The following is an 18,775-nucleotide window of genomic DNA, read 5'->3' as shown; positions in this document are numbered from 1 at the left end:
AAATTGGAATAGGCCCCATGGCATGATGAATGCTGTTTTAGGCCGAGCAGACTCGGTAAGTGGGATCTGCCAGGTCAATGGTAGTCAAAAACTGGGCTGACCCTAATCTATCCAGCAATTCATCTACCCTTTGCATCAGGAATGCGTCGAATTGGGACACTTCATTTACCTGGCGAAAATCAATACAAAAACGCTATGTCCCATCAGCTTTAGGCACAGTGACCATAGGGCTACACCATGGGCTTTGCAAGGCTTCTATAACCCCCAAAGTTAGCATCTCTTGTACCAACTCCTCCACCAATGCTTTCTTTTCCTCTGACAGTCTATAGGGGGGTACCCGTACCACCTTCCCTGGTACTGTTACAATATCATGGGAAACTACCCCAGTTTTCCCTGGAACAGCAGAAAACACATCCCCAAACGGTCAGACTACTTCCTTCACTTGACGGACTTGTATCTGTGTGAGGGCTGTCCCTACATTTATTTCACCCTCAGAACTGAAGTCCGTTACCTGTGGTTCCAGGTCATCTTCCTGCCCCTGTTGTGCCACCAAAGCCACAACAGTCTCGGTCTTTCCAGGGTTTCAATAGGTTGATATGGTAAGTCTATAGTCTCCCCTTATCATCCTTGACCCCGATAATCTACCTCACCTACCATTTCCACAATGGTGGCCGGACCCTTCCATTGTGCTAGGAACTTGTGGGGGTCAGTGGGCACTAATATAAGGACTTGGTCTCCTATCTGTAATTGACGTGCCCTCGCCCTTCTATCATAATAAGTCTTTTGCTATTTCTGACTCCACTCTAAGTTGTCTTTCCTCAATTCAATGGATCTCTGCAACTTATCCTTAAGCTGTGCTAAATAAGTGATCACATTACTCCCTGATTCCTCAGGAAAAACCCACTTATCCTTCAGCATATCTAGTACACCCCTAGGTGGGCGCCCAAACAGTAGTTCATAAGGACTAAGTCCCAAAGAATCCCGTATCTTCTCACGTGCCGCAAAGAGCACAAAAGGAATAAACATGTCCCAGTTCTTAGAGTCTTCTTCTGTGCCCTTCTTGAGCATCTGCTTAATTGTCTGATTAAAACGTTCCACCATACCATTAGCTTGAGGGTGGTAGGCAGACGTTTTAATATGACGGATGCCAAATCCCTCACAAAACATTTTCATCTCACTAGATAAAAAATGACTACCTTGATCAGTGAGGATCTCCCGTGGGAACCCCACCATGCAGAACAATCCCAATAGTTCTTTCATAATGGCAGTAGATGTGGCCTTCTTTAAAGGAAAAGCCCAAGGGAACCAAAATGAAATTATTTCCTCTGGGTGTTTTTTCTAAGGGTCCCATGATATCCATGGCCAAACGCCTCAATGACTCCTCCACCACCGGTACAGGGAAAAGGGGTCCCCTGGCCGATTTCACCAATGACAGTTTTTTGCACGTGGAACAGGACTGACAGAAATTTATAACGGCCTGCCTTAATCCAGGCCAGAAAAACCATCTCTCTATTTGTTTGAATGTGGCTTCTTCTCCCTTATGTCCAGATAAAGGGTGATCATGGGCTATCGCAAGTATCAATTTTCTGAACCCTTGAGGAATCAGCAACTGTTGTTCTTTTTCCCCTCCTAGGTTACTTGGGCCTTCTCTATATAATAAACCCTGTTTCACCACCCAGCGCTTACACGCTTTGTGCCAATTTCCTACCCACTACCATTCCTCTTTCAGGGTAGGATCTGTCTTTTGCTCCTCCCAAAATGTCGGGAAGGCATCCATAACCTCCTTGGGGAACCATGGGACCTCCTTAGTTTCTTCCAGTTGAGTCTGTAGATCACTCAACAAAACACAAAGTCCAGTCAGAATTCTTCCAAAACATAATAATAGTTTTATTCCGATCTTGATGGTCAAAAAAATAAAGTATACAGCACTCCACAAAAATCCAGCTTTCAAAAATGAAGAAAAAAATGAAGATTAAAGGTTCAAAAGAACACCCAAACAGCTATGTCCCACCTGAGACCATTCACTCTGGCAAGGGAGGTCAGCCTCAAGTTGATCACCAGAATTAATCTGGTCAGCTCTTCTACACAGGATCCTATTAGGTGCAAAACTAGTGTGGATGATAGGTTTGTCACACTATCCACAGCATCCATTATCTCCTTCTCTTCCTAAAAGATCATAAGAACATAAGAAAAGCCTGTCCCTTGGATTCAGACACAGTCTCTGACTCCACCACCTCTTTTGAGAGACTGTTCCAGGCATCTACCACCCTTTCTGTAAAAATGTATTTCCTTAGATTATTCTTGAGCCTATCACCTCTTAACTTTATCCTATGCCCTCTCATTCCAGAACTTGCTTTCAAATGAAAGAGATTTGCCTCATGCGCATTTATGCCATGTAGCTATCATTGTGGGGTTTTTGTTTTTTTTTAATCTTTATTCGTTTTCATATCTTACAAGTGTATAATATTCAATCAAAAATAAATTTTACAAATCACTTGACATTCTTACTTATAATCATCAAAACATAAAAGAATCCCTCCCCACCCATCCCACCCATTAGTAATAAACCAGTTGTTTGTTTTTTTTAATAATTCAGTAATAAACCAGTTAAAACAAATATCATATATCCCAATCCCACCCTACTTATAACCTTATATAATAATAATAATAATTTATTTCTTATATACCGCTATACTGTGAAGTTCGAAGCAGTTTACAATAAAGATACATTTGACAGTACACGGGATAGAAACGGTTTACAATAAAGATACGTTTAGTCAGTACATGGGATGCAAGTGGTTTACATTAAAGATTCATTTTGTCAGTACATGGGATACAAGTGGGTTACAGTAAAGATATATTTTGTCAATACATGGGATGCAAGTGGGTTACAATACAAGTGGTTTACTATCAAGGTGCATTTTGTCAGTGTAAGGGATACAGGTTGGTTACCATAAAGATACATTTAGTCAGTACATGATTGTTTCGGTGCTGTGACCAGGTCTGAAGCCTGACTGGTTGTTGTGCAGTAAGTTGAATTTGTCTAAATATGAGTTTAGAAACATAGAAACATAGAAGATGACAGCAGAAAAGGGCTATAGCCCATCTAGTCTGCCCACTTTAACAACCCCACCCCCTGAATTTACCCCCCTAGAGATACCACATGTGTATCCCCTCTACATTTTATTACCTCCCTAGAGATCCCACATGTGTATCCCATTTCCTTTTAAAATCCGGCACGCTGCTGGCCTGAATCACCTGAAGCGGAAGTTCATTCCAACGATCGACCACTCTTTCGGTGAAGAAGAACTTCCTGGTGTCACCATGAAATTTCCCACCCCTGATTTTCAGCGGATGTCCTCTTGTGGCCGAGGGACCTTTAAAAAAGAAGATATCATCCTCCACCTCAATACGGCCGGTGATATATTTAGTTCAGCATTTACTATCCCTTCCATTATTTTGACCGCGAGAGGGATGTTTGCGATAGGTCTGAAATTGGTTAGGTTGTTGGGTGGTTCTTTGTTGTTCTTTTTAATGGGTGTTATTACAATTTGACCTAAGTGTTTTGGAAATATTCCTGCTGTTAGTTGTAGGTTGACCCAGTTGAGTAGTTTGGCTTTGAAGATGATTGGGGCTGCTTTCATTACATCTGGGGGGGCAAGTGTCCAATCTGCAGTATGATTTAACGTATTTGTTGTAGAATTTGTTAAATGTTTGCCAATCGGTCTCACTAAAGTTGGACCAGTTCATGTCTGCTTTGGCGGCAACTAGGTCTTGTGGAATGGAGTAGTCCCAGTGGGAGTCTGGAGAATCTGTTAGAGAGTGTCTTTAGTTATTTACTTTGGTGTTGAAGAAGTCCGCCAGGTTGTCGGCTGTCACTGTGGATTCTTCTGTCAGGTTTGTGTGAGATTGAATGTCATATAAGTCATGGACCAGTCTGAAAAGTTTGCTGCTGTTTATGGAGGTGTTACCAATTATGTTGGCATAGAAGGTTCTTTTCTTTTCTTTGGCTGAGATTTTATAGCTTTTCAGCTTTTGGTGCCAGGCATTTCTAGTCTCTGAGGTTCCTAGTTTTGACCATTTTCTTTCTAGCTTTCTTAATTCTCTCTTTATCTCTAGGAGCTCTGTGTCGAACCAGCCTGTTAGGTATCTAGGTCTCTTCCTTCTTTTTTTCAGTGGGGCTATTTTGTTTAGTATGCGGGTGCTGGTTTTGATCCAGGAGCACATAAATTGATTGTTTTCCTCATCTTGGTTATGAGTGATGTCATAGTGTGACCAGAATTCAGTTGGGTTAATCTTGCCTCTATTGGTGTGAAGTGGAGTGGATCTGATCTTTTCTTTCATTGTGGTTGAGGTTGTCTTCAATTGCCAATCTAATTCGAAGTTGCATATTTTGTGGTCTGACCATAGAGAGTCAGACCAAGTTTCTGATCTCCATCTTATGTAGGGATTTATCGAGTGTTTTGAGGATAAAGTTACCAGGTCTAATTGGTGGCCTTTCTTGTGGGTTATTACTGGAGATGGTTTGGGAAAGTCTAGTGTGGCTAGAACGGACCAGAATTCTGAGATCTCTGGTTGGTTAGATTGTTCTAAGTGTAAATTTAAGTCCACTAAGGAGGTTCAGAGGACCTGTTAGTGAGTTGGTTAATAGGAATTCATAAAATTCCTCTTTCGCTGTGGATCATTTTTTAGGGGGGATGTAGGCTAGGGTGATCGTTAGGGCGTCGGCTAGTGGTTCCGAGGTTAACTTTAGGGATAGGATTTCTAGGTATGTGGAGGATTTAGAGCTTAGCATGGTGCAGATTAAATGGTCTTTGAAGATTATGGCTAGACCTCCGCCCCTGCCTCTTTCTCTTGCTAGGGATAGGATTTTGTAGTTGGAGGGTAGGCATTCTTGGATGATGATGTCATCGTCTGAGAGTAGCCAAGTCTCTGTCAGTAGTATGAAGTCAGGGCTGTGGTCGGTCAGCCAGTCATAGATTAGTAGGGATTTGTTCCTCATGGATCTTATATTCAGGTAGCAACCCCTGAGGTTGGAATAAACTGGTGGAACTTTGGTGATGGGGTGAGAAAGGGCACAGTTCTTCAGCACTCGGTCTCTTTTGAAGTAGGGTCTGTTGGTTCTGCGGGACATTGTGAGGATTGGGATAACAGGTGGTTTGGGTTCTGAGTGGTTCTGGAGGACCCTGTGTTGCATTATTGGGGGTTTGGTCATGAAGTTGCGAGCTGAGGAGTAGTGGATGGGGATTGGGAAGAGGAAAGGCTGAGCAGTTGTCTTACTTTTTAAGCCGGTAAAGTAGAAAGTGAGCAGAAGAGTGATAAGGCTGTGGTGCAGGAGTGCCATTTAATTGTGCAAGAGTGTAGAGGAGGAAGCTTATAGTAATGCTGTGGAGTCGATAGCAGTTTTAAAAGTATACAGAAGGAGGAAGGGGGGAGGTTAGCAATTCTGTGGAGTTGAGCAATACAATACAGTAGTGGGGAGAAATACAATTGTGCTGAGGCCAAGTAAAGTATGTTAACGAATAGGTAAGGGCCAGTAATGGAAGTTACCTCTCTTGTATGCGGTCTTCTGGGAGTTTTTGGAGTTGTTTTTCTCAAGGCATTTCACCGTGGCGGCTTCAATAATAAAAAAGGGGGTAGTTAAGGTGTCTGGTCAATGTTGAGGATACTTTGAAAACCTCAGCTCAATGTGCGGCGGCTGCTAAGAAATCAAATAGAATGTTAGGAAATGTTATAGTTCCATCACATCAAGAAATTGTCCATGAACAAACTAGGACAACAATTTTCTTAGTCAAAGGCCCCCAACTCTAGAACTCTTTGCCAGAGAACCTTCAAATGATAAATACAGTAGATAAATTTTAAAATAGAATTAAAAACATTCCTTTTTTACTGATACCTCTTATGATAGATAGTTGGCTAGTTTCTGGGAGTATTCTGCAAAACAGGGAAAGTTTAACCCTAACTCTGTTTTCTTCCCTTCTTTTCCATCATAATTGTATTTCGACAACCTATTTTATACATTGATGTAATGTGACTTGTAAGTAATGGAACCCATTTAAGATTGTATGCCGCCCAGATGGTTAGTACCCTTGGAGTGGGATAAAAAGATATTAATAAACTTGGAAACTTGTATCGCTCTATGGTATGGCCGCACCTCAAATTCTGTCTGCAGTTCTGGTCGTCGTATCTCAAAAAATATATAGGGGAATTAGAAAAGGTACAGAGAATGGTGATAAAAATGATAAAAGGAATGGGACAACTTCCCTATGAGGAGAGGCTAAAGCGGCTAAGGCTCTTCAGCTTGGAGAAGAGATGGCTCAGGGTCTATAAAATAATGAGTGGAGTGGAAAGGGTAGATGTGAATCGCTTGTTCACTCTTTCAAAAAATACTAGGACTAGGGGACATGCGATGAAGCTACTAAGTAGTAGATTGAAAACAGACTGGAGAAAATATTAATTCACTCAATGGGTAATTAAACTCTGGAATTTGTTGCTGGAGAATTTGGTGAAATCAGTTAACTTAGCAAGGTTTAAAAAAGGTTTGCATAATTTCCTAAGAGCGAAGTCCATAGGCCATTATTGAGATGGTTTGGGAAAATCCACTGCTTTTTCCTAGGATAAGCAGCATAAAATCTGTTTTGTTTTGTTTTTTCCAATTCTTTATTCATTTTTTGAAAACTTACAATAAGTGTAACAGCATATATAACATTTTAAACTCAGATACAACACTTAATATTCTGTTAAAATCCATATCAGAATTTGTCCCCCTCCCTCCTAATCAATAACATTCTTTAAATTCAAGAAAACCTACCATAAACCCCATTCCTGTATACCATTACTTTAACAATCAAACCCAAAAACCCCTAACCCCTCCCCCCACCTTGGACATGCATATTTAAGGGGAAATATAATATTCAGTCATTACAATATTTTGTTAATGGCTCCCAAATCTCCTGAAATTTTCTAAAGTTCCCTTGCTTTGTGGCTATTCTTTCCATTTTATAAATTTGACATAGAGTTCCACCAGAAACTAAACATCGCCACACCCACTTGACACTAAAGCATCACTGTGCAACAATAACCTTAGTCATCCCATTCAACCCATTATGAAGGTATTGGGAGTAACACTGGACCATGAAAGACCAGGTAGACTCCTTGATTAGAAAGATCTTTCTCATCCTCTGGAAACTTCGGTCCATCAGAGCTTACTTCGATGTCTCATCATTTAAAATTCTGGTACAATCCTTCAAACTGAGTCAACTCAATTATTGTAACATCGCCAACTTGGAACTCACCCAGAAGAATATGTGGCGATTGCAACTGGTACAAAATGCAGCGGTTAGACTACTTTGTGGACTGAAGAAGTTTGATCATGTAACACCTTCCTATCGACTTCTACACTGGCTGCCAATGGAGGCAGGTGTAAAGTTCAAGTTTGGTTGTTTTTGCTTCAAGGTACTTTACGGCTTAGCCCCTAAATATATAACAGACCTTTTCTCTTTCACAACCAACAGACATAGGAGAAGTTCACATCTAAACTTTGTTTCTCCACCAATTAGAGGTTTTAAATTTAAAAGTCATCACCAACATCTTTTCTCACATCAAGCAGCATTATGGGGTAAAGACCTGGAACAACTGCTCGTGCCTACTACTTATAGGGAATTCAGAAAACGCCTAAAAACACATCTGTTCCTGAAGTACTTAGGTAACTGACCTATACAATCTTAGCCCTCAAGAAATGATCTTTAGAACTGTTATTCACTAACTCTGAACTTTGTTTATTCCACTCAATCTGTAATACCTTTTAATCATTGTGAACCGCATAGAACTTCACGGTCCTGCGGTATATAAACTGTTATTATTATTATTATTATAATAAGTAGAAGCCTATTATTCTTAGATGATATTTGACTCTTAGCCCTCATTGACATGGCAGTATCATACGATAATGCCACTGGATTTTCCAACATACAATTTATTTGACCCCCATATTGATTTCCAAAAAGCAAGAATCAATGGACAATAGAATAACAAATGATCTAATGTCCCAGCTTCGAGATGACAGTGCCAACATCTATTAGATTTAGAGCTATCTAACTTCTTTTTTTTTTTTTCAAAGTCTTTATTCATTTTTCATCTTACATCAAGTACACAATATTACATAATTTGAAACTTATACACATCATTTGAATTTCTTTCAATTATTATCTTAAATACATGTAATTTATTCCCTCCCCACTCACCCTTCCAACAAATATTTAATCATAAATTTCATATAAATATTACATTCTTATCTAATGATTAAACCTTAAATAGAATGTTAGACTACCCCGTTCCCCATATTATAAATGTACTTTCAGTGGAAATGGCGTCTAATCATTGCAATAAGTTGTCAATGGCCCTCATATCTTTTTAAGATTATTATAATTTCCTTTTTGTATGGCAATTGTTCTTTCCATTTTGTAAATATGGCACAACGAATTCCACCAAAAAGTATAGTTAAGTCTACTATAATTTTTCCAATTCTTGGTGATATGTTGTATGGCGACTCCTGTCATAATTAATAAAAGTTTATTATTGCTTCATGAAATTTGACTTTTTATTCTCATTGAAGTACTGAATGGAATTGTATCATATGATAATGCTACATGATTCTCTAATAAACAATTAATTTGAGACCAAATTGATTTCCAAAAGGCCATGATACAGGGACAATAGAATATTAAATGATCCAAAGTCCCTGCTTCCAGATTACAATCCCAGCATCTATTAGAGCTATCCAAGATTTGTAACAGAGTAGACACTGAAGAGGGAGTGGAAAATATGAAAAAGGATCTGCAAAAGTTAGAGGAATGGTCTAATACCTGGCAACTAAAATTCAATGCAAAGAAATGCAGAGTAATGCATTTGGGGATTAATAATAGGAAGGAACCGTATATGCTGGGAGGAGAGAAGCTGATATGCACAGACGGGGAGAGGGACCTTGGGGTGATAGTGTCCAAAGATCTAAAGGCGAAAAAATAGTGTGACAAGGCAGTGGCTGCTGCCAGAAGGATGCTGGGCTGTATAAAGAGAGGCGTAGTCAGTAGAAGGAAGAAGATGTTGATGCCCCTGTACAGTTCATTGGTAAGGCCCCACTTGGAGTATTGTGTTTAGTTTTGGAGACCGTATCTGGCGAAGGACGTAAGAAGACTTGAGGCGGTCCAGAGGAGGGCGACGAAAATGATAGGAGGCTTGCGCCAGAAGACGTATGAGGAGAAACTGGAAGCCCTGAATATGTATACCCTAGAGGAAAGGAGAGACAGGGGAGATATGATTCAGACGTTCAAATACTTAAAGGGTATTAACGTAGAACAAAATCTTTTCCAGAGAAAGGAAAATGGTAAAACCAGAGGACATAATTTGAGGTTGAGGGGTGGTAGATTCAGGGGCAATGTTAGGAAATTCTACTTTACGGAGAGGGTGGTGGATGCCTGGAATGCGCTCCCGAGAGAGGTGGTGGAGAGTAAAACTGTGACTGAGTTCAAAGAAGCGTGGGATGAACACAGAGGATCTAGAATCAGAAAATAATATTAAAAATTGAACTAAGGCCAGTACTGGGCAGACTTGTATGGTCTGTGTCTGTGTATGGCCGTTTGGTGGAGGATGGGCAGGGGAGAGCTTCAATGGCTGGGAGGGTGTAAGTTTCAAGTTTCAAGTTTTATTACTTTTGATATACCAACCATCAAGTTAATATCTGGCTGGTTAACAATATGTTTAAAAGAAAGAGAAGTTATACAAAACTAAAAAAAAAAAGAGGCATTGTGTATCTACATATAACATCACAAGACGAACTAGATAGTGAGGGTAAAAGGAAAAGGGAGGGTAAAGTTACATATTTGAGAAGAAATTGGAGATAGTAGGGTGAGGATAAAACATGATGGAGAGGGGCGCTTTAAAGAAAGCGGTTATTATTAGATTTTTTGTTTTTGGTAATTGGGAAGATGTCTCTAGTTTAATGAGAAGGCATCGCGAAATAAAAACGTTTTTAAGTCTGTTTTAAATTTGTCAAGTCGTGATTCGTCACGGAGTTGCTTTGGCAGGGAATTCCAGAGAGTAGGGGCAGTTACTGCGAAATTTACTTTACGTGTATTGTAGAAGTCTTTGATGGTGGGGATAAATAGAAGTTGTTGATGAGTTGATCTTAGAGCGCGTGAGGAGCTGTAGGGAATGAGAAGTTTGTCAAGAAATAACGGCAAATGAAAGAGCTTTATTTTGAAAGATAGTAAGATAATTTTATAGGTGATGCGGTGAGAAATAGGGAGCCAGTGTGCTTCTTTTAGATGGGCTGGAGTAAGTCTTAACAGAGATTTCGGCAGTTGGAACCCAAGCACAGTACCGGGTAAAGCTTTGGATTCTCGCCCAGAAATAGCTAAGAAGAAAAAAAAAATAATAATAATAATTTAAATTGAATCAGGTTGGGCAGACTGGATGGACCATTCGGGTCTTTATCTGCCGTCATCTACTGTGTTACTATGTTATTAACCGGGGTCCAAAATGCTCTATGCAACAAAAAGAACCAAGGTTGTCTCATAGATGCAGACAAAGTACATCTCATCTTCCAAGACCAAATTTGTGGCCATTTAGACACATTAATTTGATGCTTTATCTCAATATTCCAAATGTCCCAAAGACCCATCTTTGGTTTCTTATTCATAAATCCAGATATCAGTTTGTACCACTGAGCAGCCTGGTGTCCCAGAAAGTCCACCTGAAAACACAAGAATGGCAAACTATACTGATCACTAAGATTTTTCCATTCAGGGAACCCTGCTTCAAATGCAACCACTTATAATTTTGTGATTTATTAAGACCGTATTTATGTTGCAATTGTGAAAAATCAAGCAGTTTACCATTAGAAATGACATCATCTAATGTGCGTATACCTGCCTTTATCCAATATTTCCAAATGACCTTAAAACCGCCAATTTGAATCTTGGAGTTTAGCCATAGAGTCTGATACGTTTAAGGTCATCTGGAAATATTGGATGAAGGCAGGTATACGCACTTTAAAATCTGTTTTGCTACTTGATGGACCTTTGGTCTCTCCCAGTATGCCAATTCTTATGTTCCGCCTTTCCTCCAAAGTATTCAGATTGAGATCATTAAGTCTGTCCACATACGCCTTATCACGACTCCATCCTTTTTATATTTTCTTGAAGGTGCGGCCTCCAGAATTGTACACAATATTCTTTTTTTTTTTTTTTTCAAATTCTTTATTCATTTTTCCATCTTACAACAAGTACACAATATAACATCATATTAAATTTTTACATATCACTTGAAATTAACAATATTCTAAATGAGGCCTCACCTGAGTCTTACACAGGGGCTTCAGTACTCCTTTTTCCTACTGGCCATACTTCTTCCTGTGTACCCTAGCATCCTTCTAGCTTTCGCCATTGTCTTTTCAACCTGTTTGGCCACCTTTAGATCATCACATACTATCATACCCAAGTTCCGCTCCTCTTTCATGCTCAAAAGTTCTTCACCCCCCTAAACTGTACTGTTCTTCAGGTTTTTGCAGTCCCTCGGGTTAGCAGCAGCTCCCACTGATTCATGGCCAGGGACATCAGCCTTCTGCAAGCCTGTTTTTGTATCTGAGAATGGCCACCATTTTTGTGCAGGAGATTATTTGGCTCTGAAATGTCACCAAGAAGGTCGAATGAATCCTGGTGGATAAGCACCGTCTGGGTGTTTAGGAAGAAAAAAAAAAAAGTGGCCTGATATATGGGGTGGAGCTAGCATCCCCTCCCATTTGTTCCCCAGGCAATCTGCTGGATGGCCAGAATCTGGATACATCTCAGAAGTTAGTTAACATTGAAAGAACAATCATTTTCTTTGTAAAGAAGAAAAACTGAAGGGCTGAGAAATGATAGCTCCTGTACGTTGCATAAGTGGTAGCACCAGCTGTGTCCTTCTCATGCTGTCCACTTAGACACACCCTTACAGACTAGCACTTACCCACACAAGTGCCAGTATTTGGCATGTTGACACATGTGCCCAGTTATAGAATTCCCTTAAAATGTCCAGAGCAACATGTTTCCCATCTCAGGAGCTGGTACAGTCTGTCATGACATGAAGTAGCCATGACTTCAAATAGACTTGGGAGCACCAATAAGAAACTAATCTCCTTGTGGGAGCTACTGGGTGTTTTTGACTCAGCAGGGCTTTTCCCCATACTCTTCTCATAGTAAGAAATAGGGTGGAATTAACAGAGGTGCTTTCTTAGAGGCAGCTGACCTCCTTCACCTGTACTTGTATATATAACCCTAGCCATATGGCAGCTTTCAGTTGCTCTGTATTCTCAAGGGCATCAGGATCTGAGCCGCTATTCTTGTTTCAGTTTGCAGAGACTGTGGATCACTTAAAAGACCATGCGTTGAAAGAACAGGCCACCTCCTTCAGGAAAGAAATAGAGAGACTGGTGCAATCACGGGAGGTGAGTATTTGTCACAGAGAGGAGGAGGAGACTCAATCAGAACCACTTTTCAGGATGGTAGAATTTCTTTGCTATCAGATTTTTGTCTAAATGTTTACCTTAACAGTACCCGAGGACATTGGGTAAGTGCCCCTAGGTTCATCTAGACACCAGGCAGGCCTGACGTGACCTAGAAATCGAAGGCCGGGGTGGGAGAAAAGCTGCCGTGCGGATATTCAGAATACAATGGATACAGTCTGTCTACAGACTTCAGTATCAAAAATCACATTTATTCCAAAACATTTTCATGATCTCTGACCAAGACATAGCAAACATGTTCTACACTGTGATTGTTTCTGTAGGGGAAAAAGAGGACGAAAGACACAGGATATGAAGGGTACGTTAGAAACCTAGAATGATAGTTGTTGCTTCTTAGTGCCAGTAGGACCCCTAAGAGCTGCTCTGTAACAGTGCACGTGAGTGGCATAACATGCACATGTAAGGGGGGGGATCATATACATGGCAGAGCACATGAGAAACTTTCAAAATACTGTTATGTTATACATGTCCCCACCACACTTAGGCACCACAATACACTAACTCTTGAACTGATATAAATGCAGGCGTGGAAATTTTAGGCCTGTCTGTGATGAAATCTGGGCGCACAGTTGCTGTCCTGGTCTAGGCTCCCAGCACACATCCCTGGGGCCCAGGTGTAGAATTAGATCCATAGAGAAAGATGCACAGAAAGAACTGAGGGGGTGGGGGGGGAATGGTAAGACAGAGACATGGAAAGAAAAGGGACTGTCAGAGGGATATTGGTGAAATCTTAGAACACAAAGAAGAACACAAGTCTCTGGATGTCCAGGAGAAATCATTTATTCAAATCAATTTAAAATCAATGTAGCAGGCAACCTCTAAATGAATTAGGAACAAAATGTGCCACTGATGGTAAATACTCATAAAAGTGAGACTCAGACCCTACACGGCCCGTGTTTCGGCGAGAAATCAGCCTTCCTCAGAGGTCCTTAAAAGACAAAGTGACATTGAAACTTAAAAACCAACAAATTACGAGCAATTGGAAGAATTGGAGCCGGCTCAATTATAGCTTTTGGTGGAATTCATTGTGTCATATGTATAAAATGGAGCAAACATTAGCCATCTAGAAAGGGAATTTTAAGAAATTTCAAGAGACTTGGGAGCCATTAGCAAAGTATTGAAGCGCCTAAGTATTATTTTCCCCTATAAACATGCACATCCGGGAGAGGGGAGGGGGGAAATCTGTTACATTGTTTTAAATAAAATAGTTCAATGTACCACACTTGGTTGTCAGTAAACTTAATATATAAATACCAGCTTTTTATAATCTGTTGGACAAACAAAATGTTAAAATATGACTTTGAAAAGGATGTGGATGATGAAAGGGATATACTTGTGAATATAAGAAAGATACTAATTCCAAATCCTGATTATGACCATGGGGACTCATTGTATTCAGTTCAAAAATCACTCTGTTTCCGGCTTTTTTCTTTAAGTTCCAATTAATTTGTTGGCTTTTTGATTAATAGCATGTGCAGCATCTCCTATGTAATACTTGATCTCGTTGTAAAAAGGGCACATAGAAACATGATGGCAGATAAAGGCCAAATGGCCCGTCCAATCTGCCCATCCGCAGTAACCATTATCTCTTCCTCTCTCTAATGTTCTTGTCCTTTATTAATTTTTTTAATCTTCGTTTTAAGGTAGTTCGTATTATGATTTATATATATGCAAACCCACAGGTCAAAAAATTTTTTTAAGTTGTTTTAAGTTTTATGCAACAACATTATTCTTACCATTTGTTGAGGTGCTTGTATCCCCTCATATCCCAGACATATTATGTACATATATGCACCCATAGGTCACAAACACGTTGGGTATTTTAATGTCTCTAGCTTTATAACTCATTTTTAATTTTCATTGCTCTTTATGGTTTTTTACACTTTATACAAAATAAAACCTCTAATATCGTACTTTTCCTTAAGCTTCCTCATACAGGTTTTTCAGTGACATTGGTGTCAATCCGATTAGGTCAGTGAAGTTTATGACGATGCTATTCTTCCACATTAGCACCTCAGGATTCATATTTTCGCACACCCACCATTAAGTCTTTCCGCACAAACTGCCACCATAGTCCCAAGTCTTTTTTGTCTGAGCTAGTCTTAATTCTCACCTTATTTTCCCATAATCACAATTGGCAGTGTATTTCCCGCACTGCTCTTCCCTGACTCGATTCACAAAACTGCTGTTTGATTGTGTTTCACCCAATCTCCGATCCGAGCATGCTAATGAGGGGATTAGTAATTAAATGCTATGCAAAAGTAGGCAGCGATCGAATCACAAACCAGAAGAAATACCGATCGGGTTTGCCAATCGAAAAAGAGGACCAGTTGCTCACCATCCTTGCTGACTCTTCTGCCCTGAAATATCAGTATCGAGGTTACAATCCCATATAAAACAACTATTAAAAATAACTCATTTTTGTGTTACATGCTGTATCATGTGCGCATTGCGAGCACGTGTGTTTAAAGTGTTCTGTTTGATACATGCCTGTAGTCTGCTTACACAAAAATCTTTCTTTTTTTTTTTTTTTGTAAATCTTTATTCATTTTTACATCTTACAACAAGTGCATCAATAAATGACAATTGAAATTGAATACATCACTTGAATTTCTTTAATATTTAACATTAATACATAAAATGTAATCCCTTCCCTCCCATCCTTACCATGTCATGTGCAGTCAAATATATCCTATAAAATATTATTTTCTATTGATCAAAACTTCTTTTTTTAATTTTTATTCGTTTTTATAACTTACATCAAGTGTAACAGGAAATAACATTTGAATTGTAAAACATCACTTGAATTGCTATAATATAATCTGAAAATCATGAAATTTAACCACCCTTCTATCCCTAATACATCAAAAATATTCATATATATATTTTTTTTTAAATTCTTTATTCATTTTCAAATTGAACAGCAAGTGTACAAAAGAATATATTATACAAGTTATTCCACAATAGCACATTAATCTCTACCACATAAAAATTTAGTGATGCAATAACCCCCCCCAACCACCCTTCCTTTATCACATTTTCATTAGGAATAAACACACATATTATATAAAATTATTCCCAACTCCCTCCCCCCCTTTGTGTGCTAAAAAAAGAAAAAGAAAAGGAAAAGAGAAGACTCAATGACTATTCATCACAATATTTTGTCAATGGCCCCCAAATTTTTATAAAGTTAGTATATGTCCCTCTTTGAATTGCTATTGCTCGTTCCATTTTAAATATATGGCATAATGTATTCCACCAAAAAGTATAACTAAGGTTGCTGTGATTTTTCCAATTGTTGGTTATATGTTGGATGGCAACCCCTGTCATAACTAATAAAAGCTTGTTGTTCTCTGGTGATATTTGACTCTTTTTCCTCATCATCATACCAAATAGCACTGTATCGTAAGAGAGTGCCACATGATTTTCCAATAATGCATTTACTTGAGACCATATTGAGTTCCAAAATATCTTAATATTGGGACAATAATAAATTAGATGATCTAATGTCCCAGGTTCCAGATTATAGTGCCAGCATCTATTGGACTTAGAACTATCTAATTTTTGTAAGCGAACAGGGGGTCCAAAACACTCTATGTAACAAAAAGAACCAAGTTTGTCTCATAGATGCTGACACTGTACATCTCATTCTCCAAGGCCAAATTTGTGGGCATTGAGATGCAGAAATTTGATGCTTGTTATAGGGGAATTAAGGCAGATTAAACAAATGCTAAAAGAAAACGCAAGTAATATGGCGGAAATGAGGAGGAAATAATAAATATTCATGGGCAAATTGAATTGGCAAATAAAAGAACCACAGAGTTGGAATCTAAGATGGAGGTTTTGGAATGTGCAGAGAGAAGATGTAAAAGTGACAGTTTGGCGATTATAGAATTAAAAAATCAGCTTGAGGATTATGAAAACCGTGGCAGAAGGAAGAATGTAAAACTTTTTGGTTTACATGAAAATTTGGAAGGAGGAAATGCCATACAGTTTCTGGAGAATCTACTACCTAAGCTGCTACAGTTAGATTTCAAACAGCCTTTAGAAATAGAACGTGGACACCGGGTTCCAATAAAACGTTTGGATAATCAGGGGAGACCAAGACCATTAATATTTAAGTTGTTACGTTATCAACAGGCAATAGATATTTTAAATGCAGCTAAACGTGACAAAAATTTAAACTACAAAGGGTCCAAAATATGGTTTTTGCCTGATTTTGCTAAAAATACAGCAAATACTAGGAAATAATTCCTCACAATGAGACCTCAATTAAAGGAAAAAGGGTATAAATATGGATTATACTATCCAGCGAAAATGAGTCTCTTGTGGGGATAAATATTCATATATTATACACTATATGATTTAATAAAATATTAAAAAATACCATCCCACCCACTCATTCCCATCCCCTCATTTCAATTATCTTATTATGGGAAAATGTTTATTGCTCATTACAAAAGTCTGTTAATGGTCCCCAAACCTCTTGAAATTTACCAAAATATCCTCTCTGTATTGCTAATGTTCTTTCCATTTTATATATATATGACATTCAGAACTCCACCAGAAACTGTAATTTAATCTATTCTGATTTTTCCAATTGAATGTAATCTGTTGAATGGCAACTCCAGTCAAAATAAATAAAAGCTTGTTGTTATTTGAAGAAATCTGACTTTTCGCTCTCATTGACATGCCAAATAAAATAGTATCATATGTCAAGGCCACCAGATTTTCTAACAACCTATTTATTTGGATCCATATCGATTTCCAAAATATCAATATAAATGGACAATAGAATAAAAGATGATCTAATGTCCCAGCCTCGAGATGACAGTGCCAACATCTATTAGACTTAGAGCTATCTCATTTTTGTAAACGAACAGGAGTCCAGAAAGCTCTATGTAAAAGAAAAAAACAAGTTTGTCTGATAGATGCAGACACTGTACATCTCATCCTCCAAGACCAAATTCGTGTCCATTGAGACGCAGTAATTTGATGCTTGATCTCAATGCTCCAAATGTCCCTAAGTCCTGTTTTAGGTTTTTTATTTACAAATCCATTTATCAATTTATACCACTGGGCAGCTTGGTGTCCCAAGAAGTCCACCTGAAAACATAAAAATTCCAAACTATATTGATTGTTAAGGTTTTTCCATTCAAGGAACCCTGCCTGAATAGCCTGCTTCAGCTGCAACTATCTAAAGCTTTGTGATTTATTTAGACCATATTTATGTTGCAGCTGTGAAAAATCAAGCAGTTTACCATTTGAAATAACATCACCTAAAATCCATATACCTGCTATCATCCAATGCTTCCAGATGACCTTAAATCCGCCAATTTGAATCTTGAAGTTTAACCATATAGTTTGATTTGTCGATTTATAGATTGGAATACATGTTAAATTACTGTCATATCTCAGAGTTTTCCATGTATCCATTAGTATTCTGTTTTCTTTATATAATCTAGGCATTTTATTGCTAAGAACATCACATAAGCGTAGAGGAAACATGAGTTGCCATTCCAACCACAACCAATCTGGGACATTATCAATGAGCTCTGGGAGGACCCAATACATACCTTGGCACAAAATATAGGCTTGATGATACCTATAAAAGTTGGGAAAATTTACCCCACCCTCTGTAATTGGATTTTGTAGAGATACTAGAACGATTCTAGGAGTTTTACCCAGCCAAATAAATTTTGTAATAATACGATTTAATTTTTTATAAAAGGACCCCTGAAAGAACATTGGTATCATACCCATTTGATAACAAACCACAGGTAATATCATCATTTTGATTGTTTGAACTCTCCCCCACCAAGAAAGATGTAAAGGATTCCATTGCTCACACATTTCTGTTACCTTCTGTAATAAAGTTTTTTCATTATCTTTCATTGTGTCTTCCAGATTATTTTTTATCCTAATACCTAAATATTTTATTCCATCCTTCTTCCATAGAAAGGGGAATGGATCAAACAAGCCCTTTGTACAGTATACATTTAGTGGAAGAACTTCTGGTTTGCTCCAGTTTATCTTATATCCTGAAAATTTACCAAATTTCTCTATCAATTCAAGTAAACATGGAATGGTTGTTTCTGGATTTCTCAAATGAAGCAATATATTATCTGCATAAGCAGAGACCTTATATTCCCGATCTGAATAAGGAATACCCTGTATCTCCTTCATTTGTTGAATAGCTAATAACAAATGTTCTAA

At 38.5% G+C, this 18,775-nt stretch overlaps 1 protein-coding gene across 9 annotated transcripts in view; it reads left to right on the top strand.

Moving 5' to 3' along the window:
* Positions 1-18,775, top strand: part of LOC117365440 — a 362,671-nt gene that overhangs the window by 154,383 nt on the left and 189,513 nt on the right. For all 9 annotated transcript variants that reach the window (XM_033955907.1, XM_033955906.1, XM_033955904.1 and 6 more), the window contains exon 10: positions 12,386-12,481. In XM_033955907.1, the coding sequence (XP_033811798.1) occupies positions 12,386-12,481 (96 nt within the window). The remainder of the gene's footprint in view (positions 1-12,385; positions 12,482-18,775) is intronic.

This window comes from Geotrypetes seraphini, chromosome 8, assembly GCF_902459505.1.
Source record: "Geotrypetes seraphini chromosome 8, aGeoSer1.1, whole genome shotgun sequence".
Lineage (NCBI taxonomy): Eukaryota > Metazoa > Chordata > Amphibia > Gymnophiona > Dermophiidae > Geotrypetes > Geotrypetes seraphini.
This window is presented reverse-complemented; position numbering and strand designations above follow the sequence as displayed.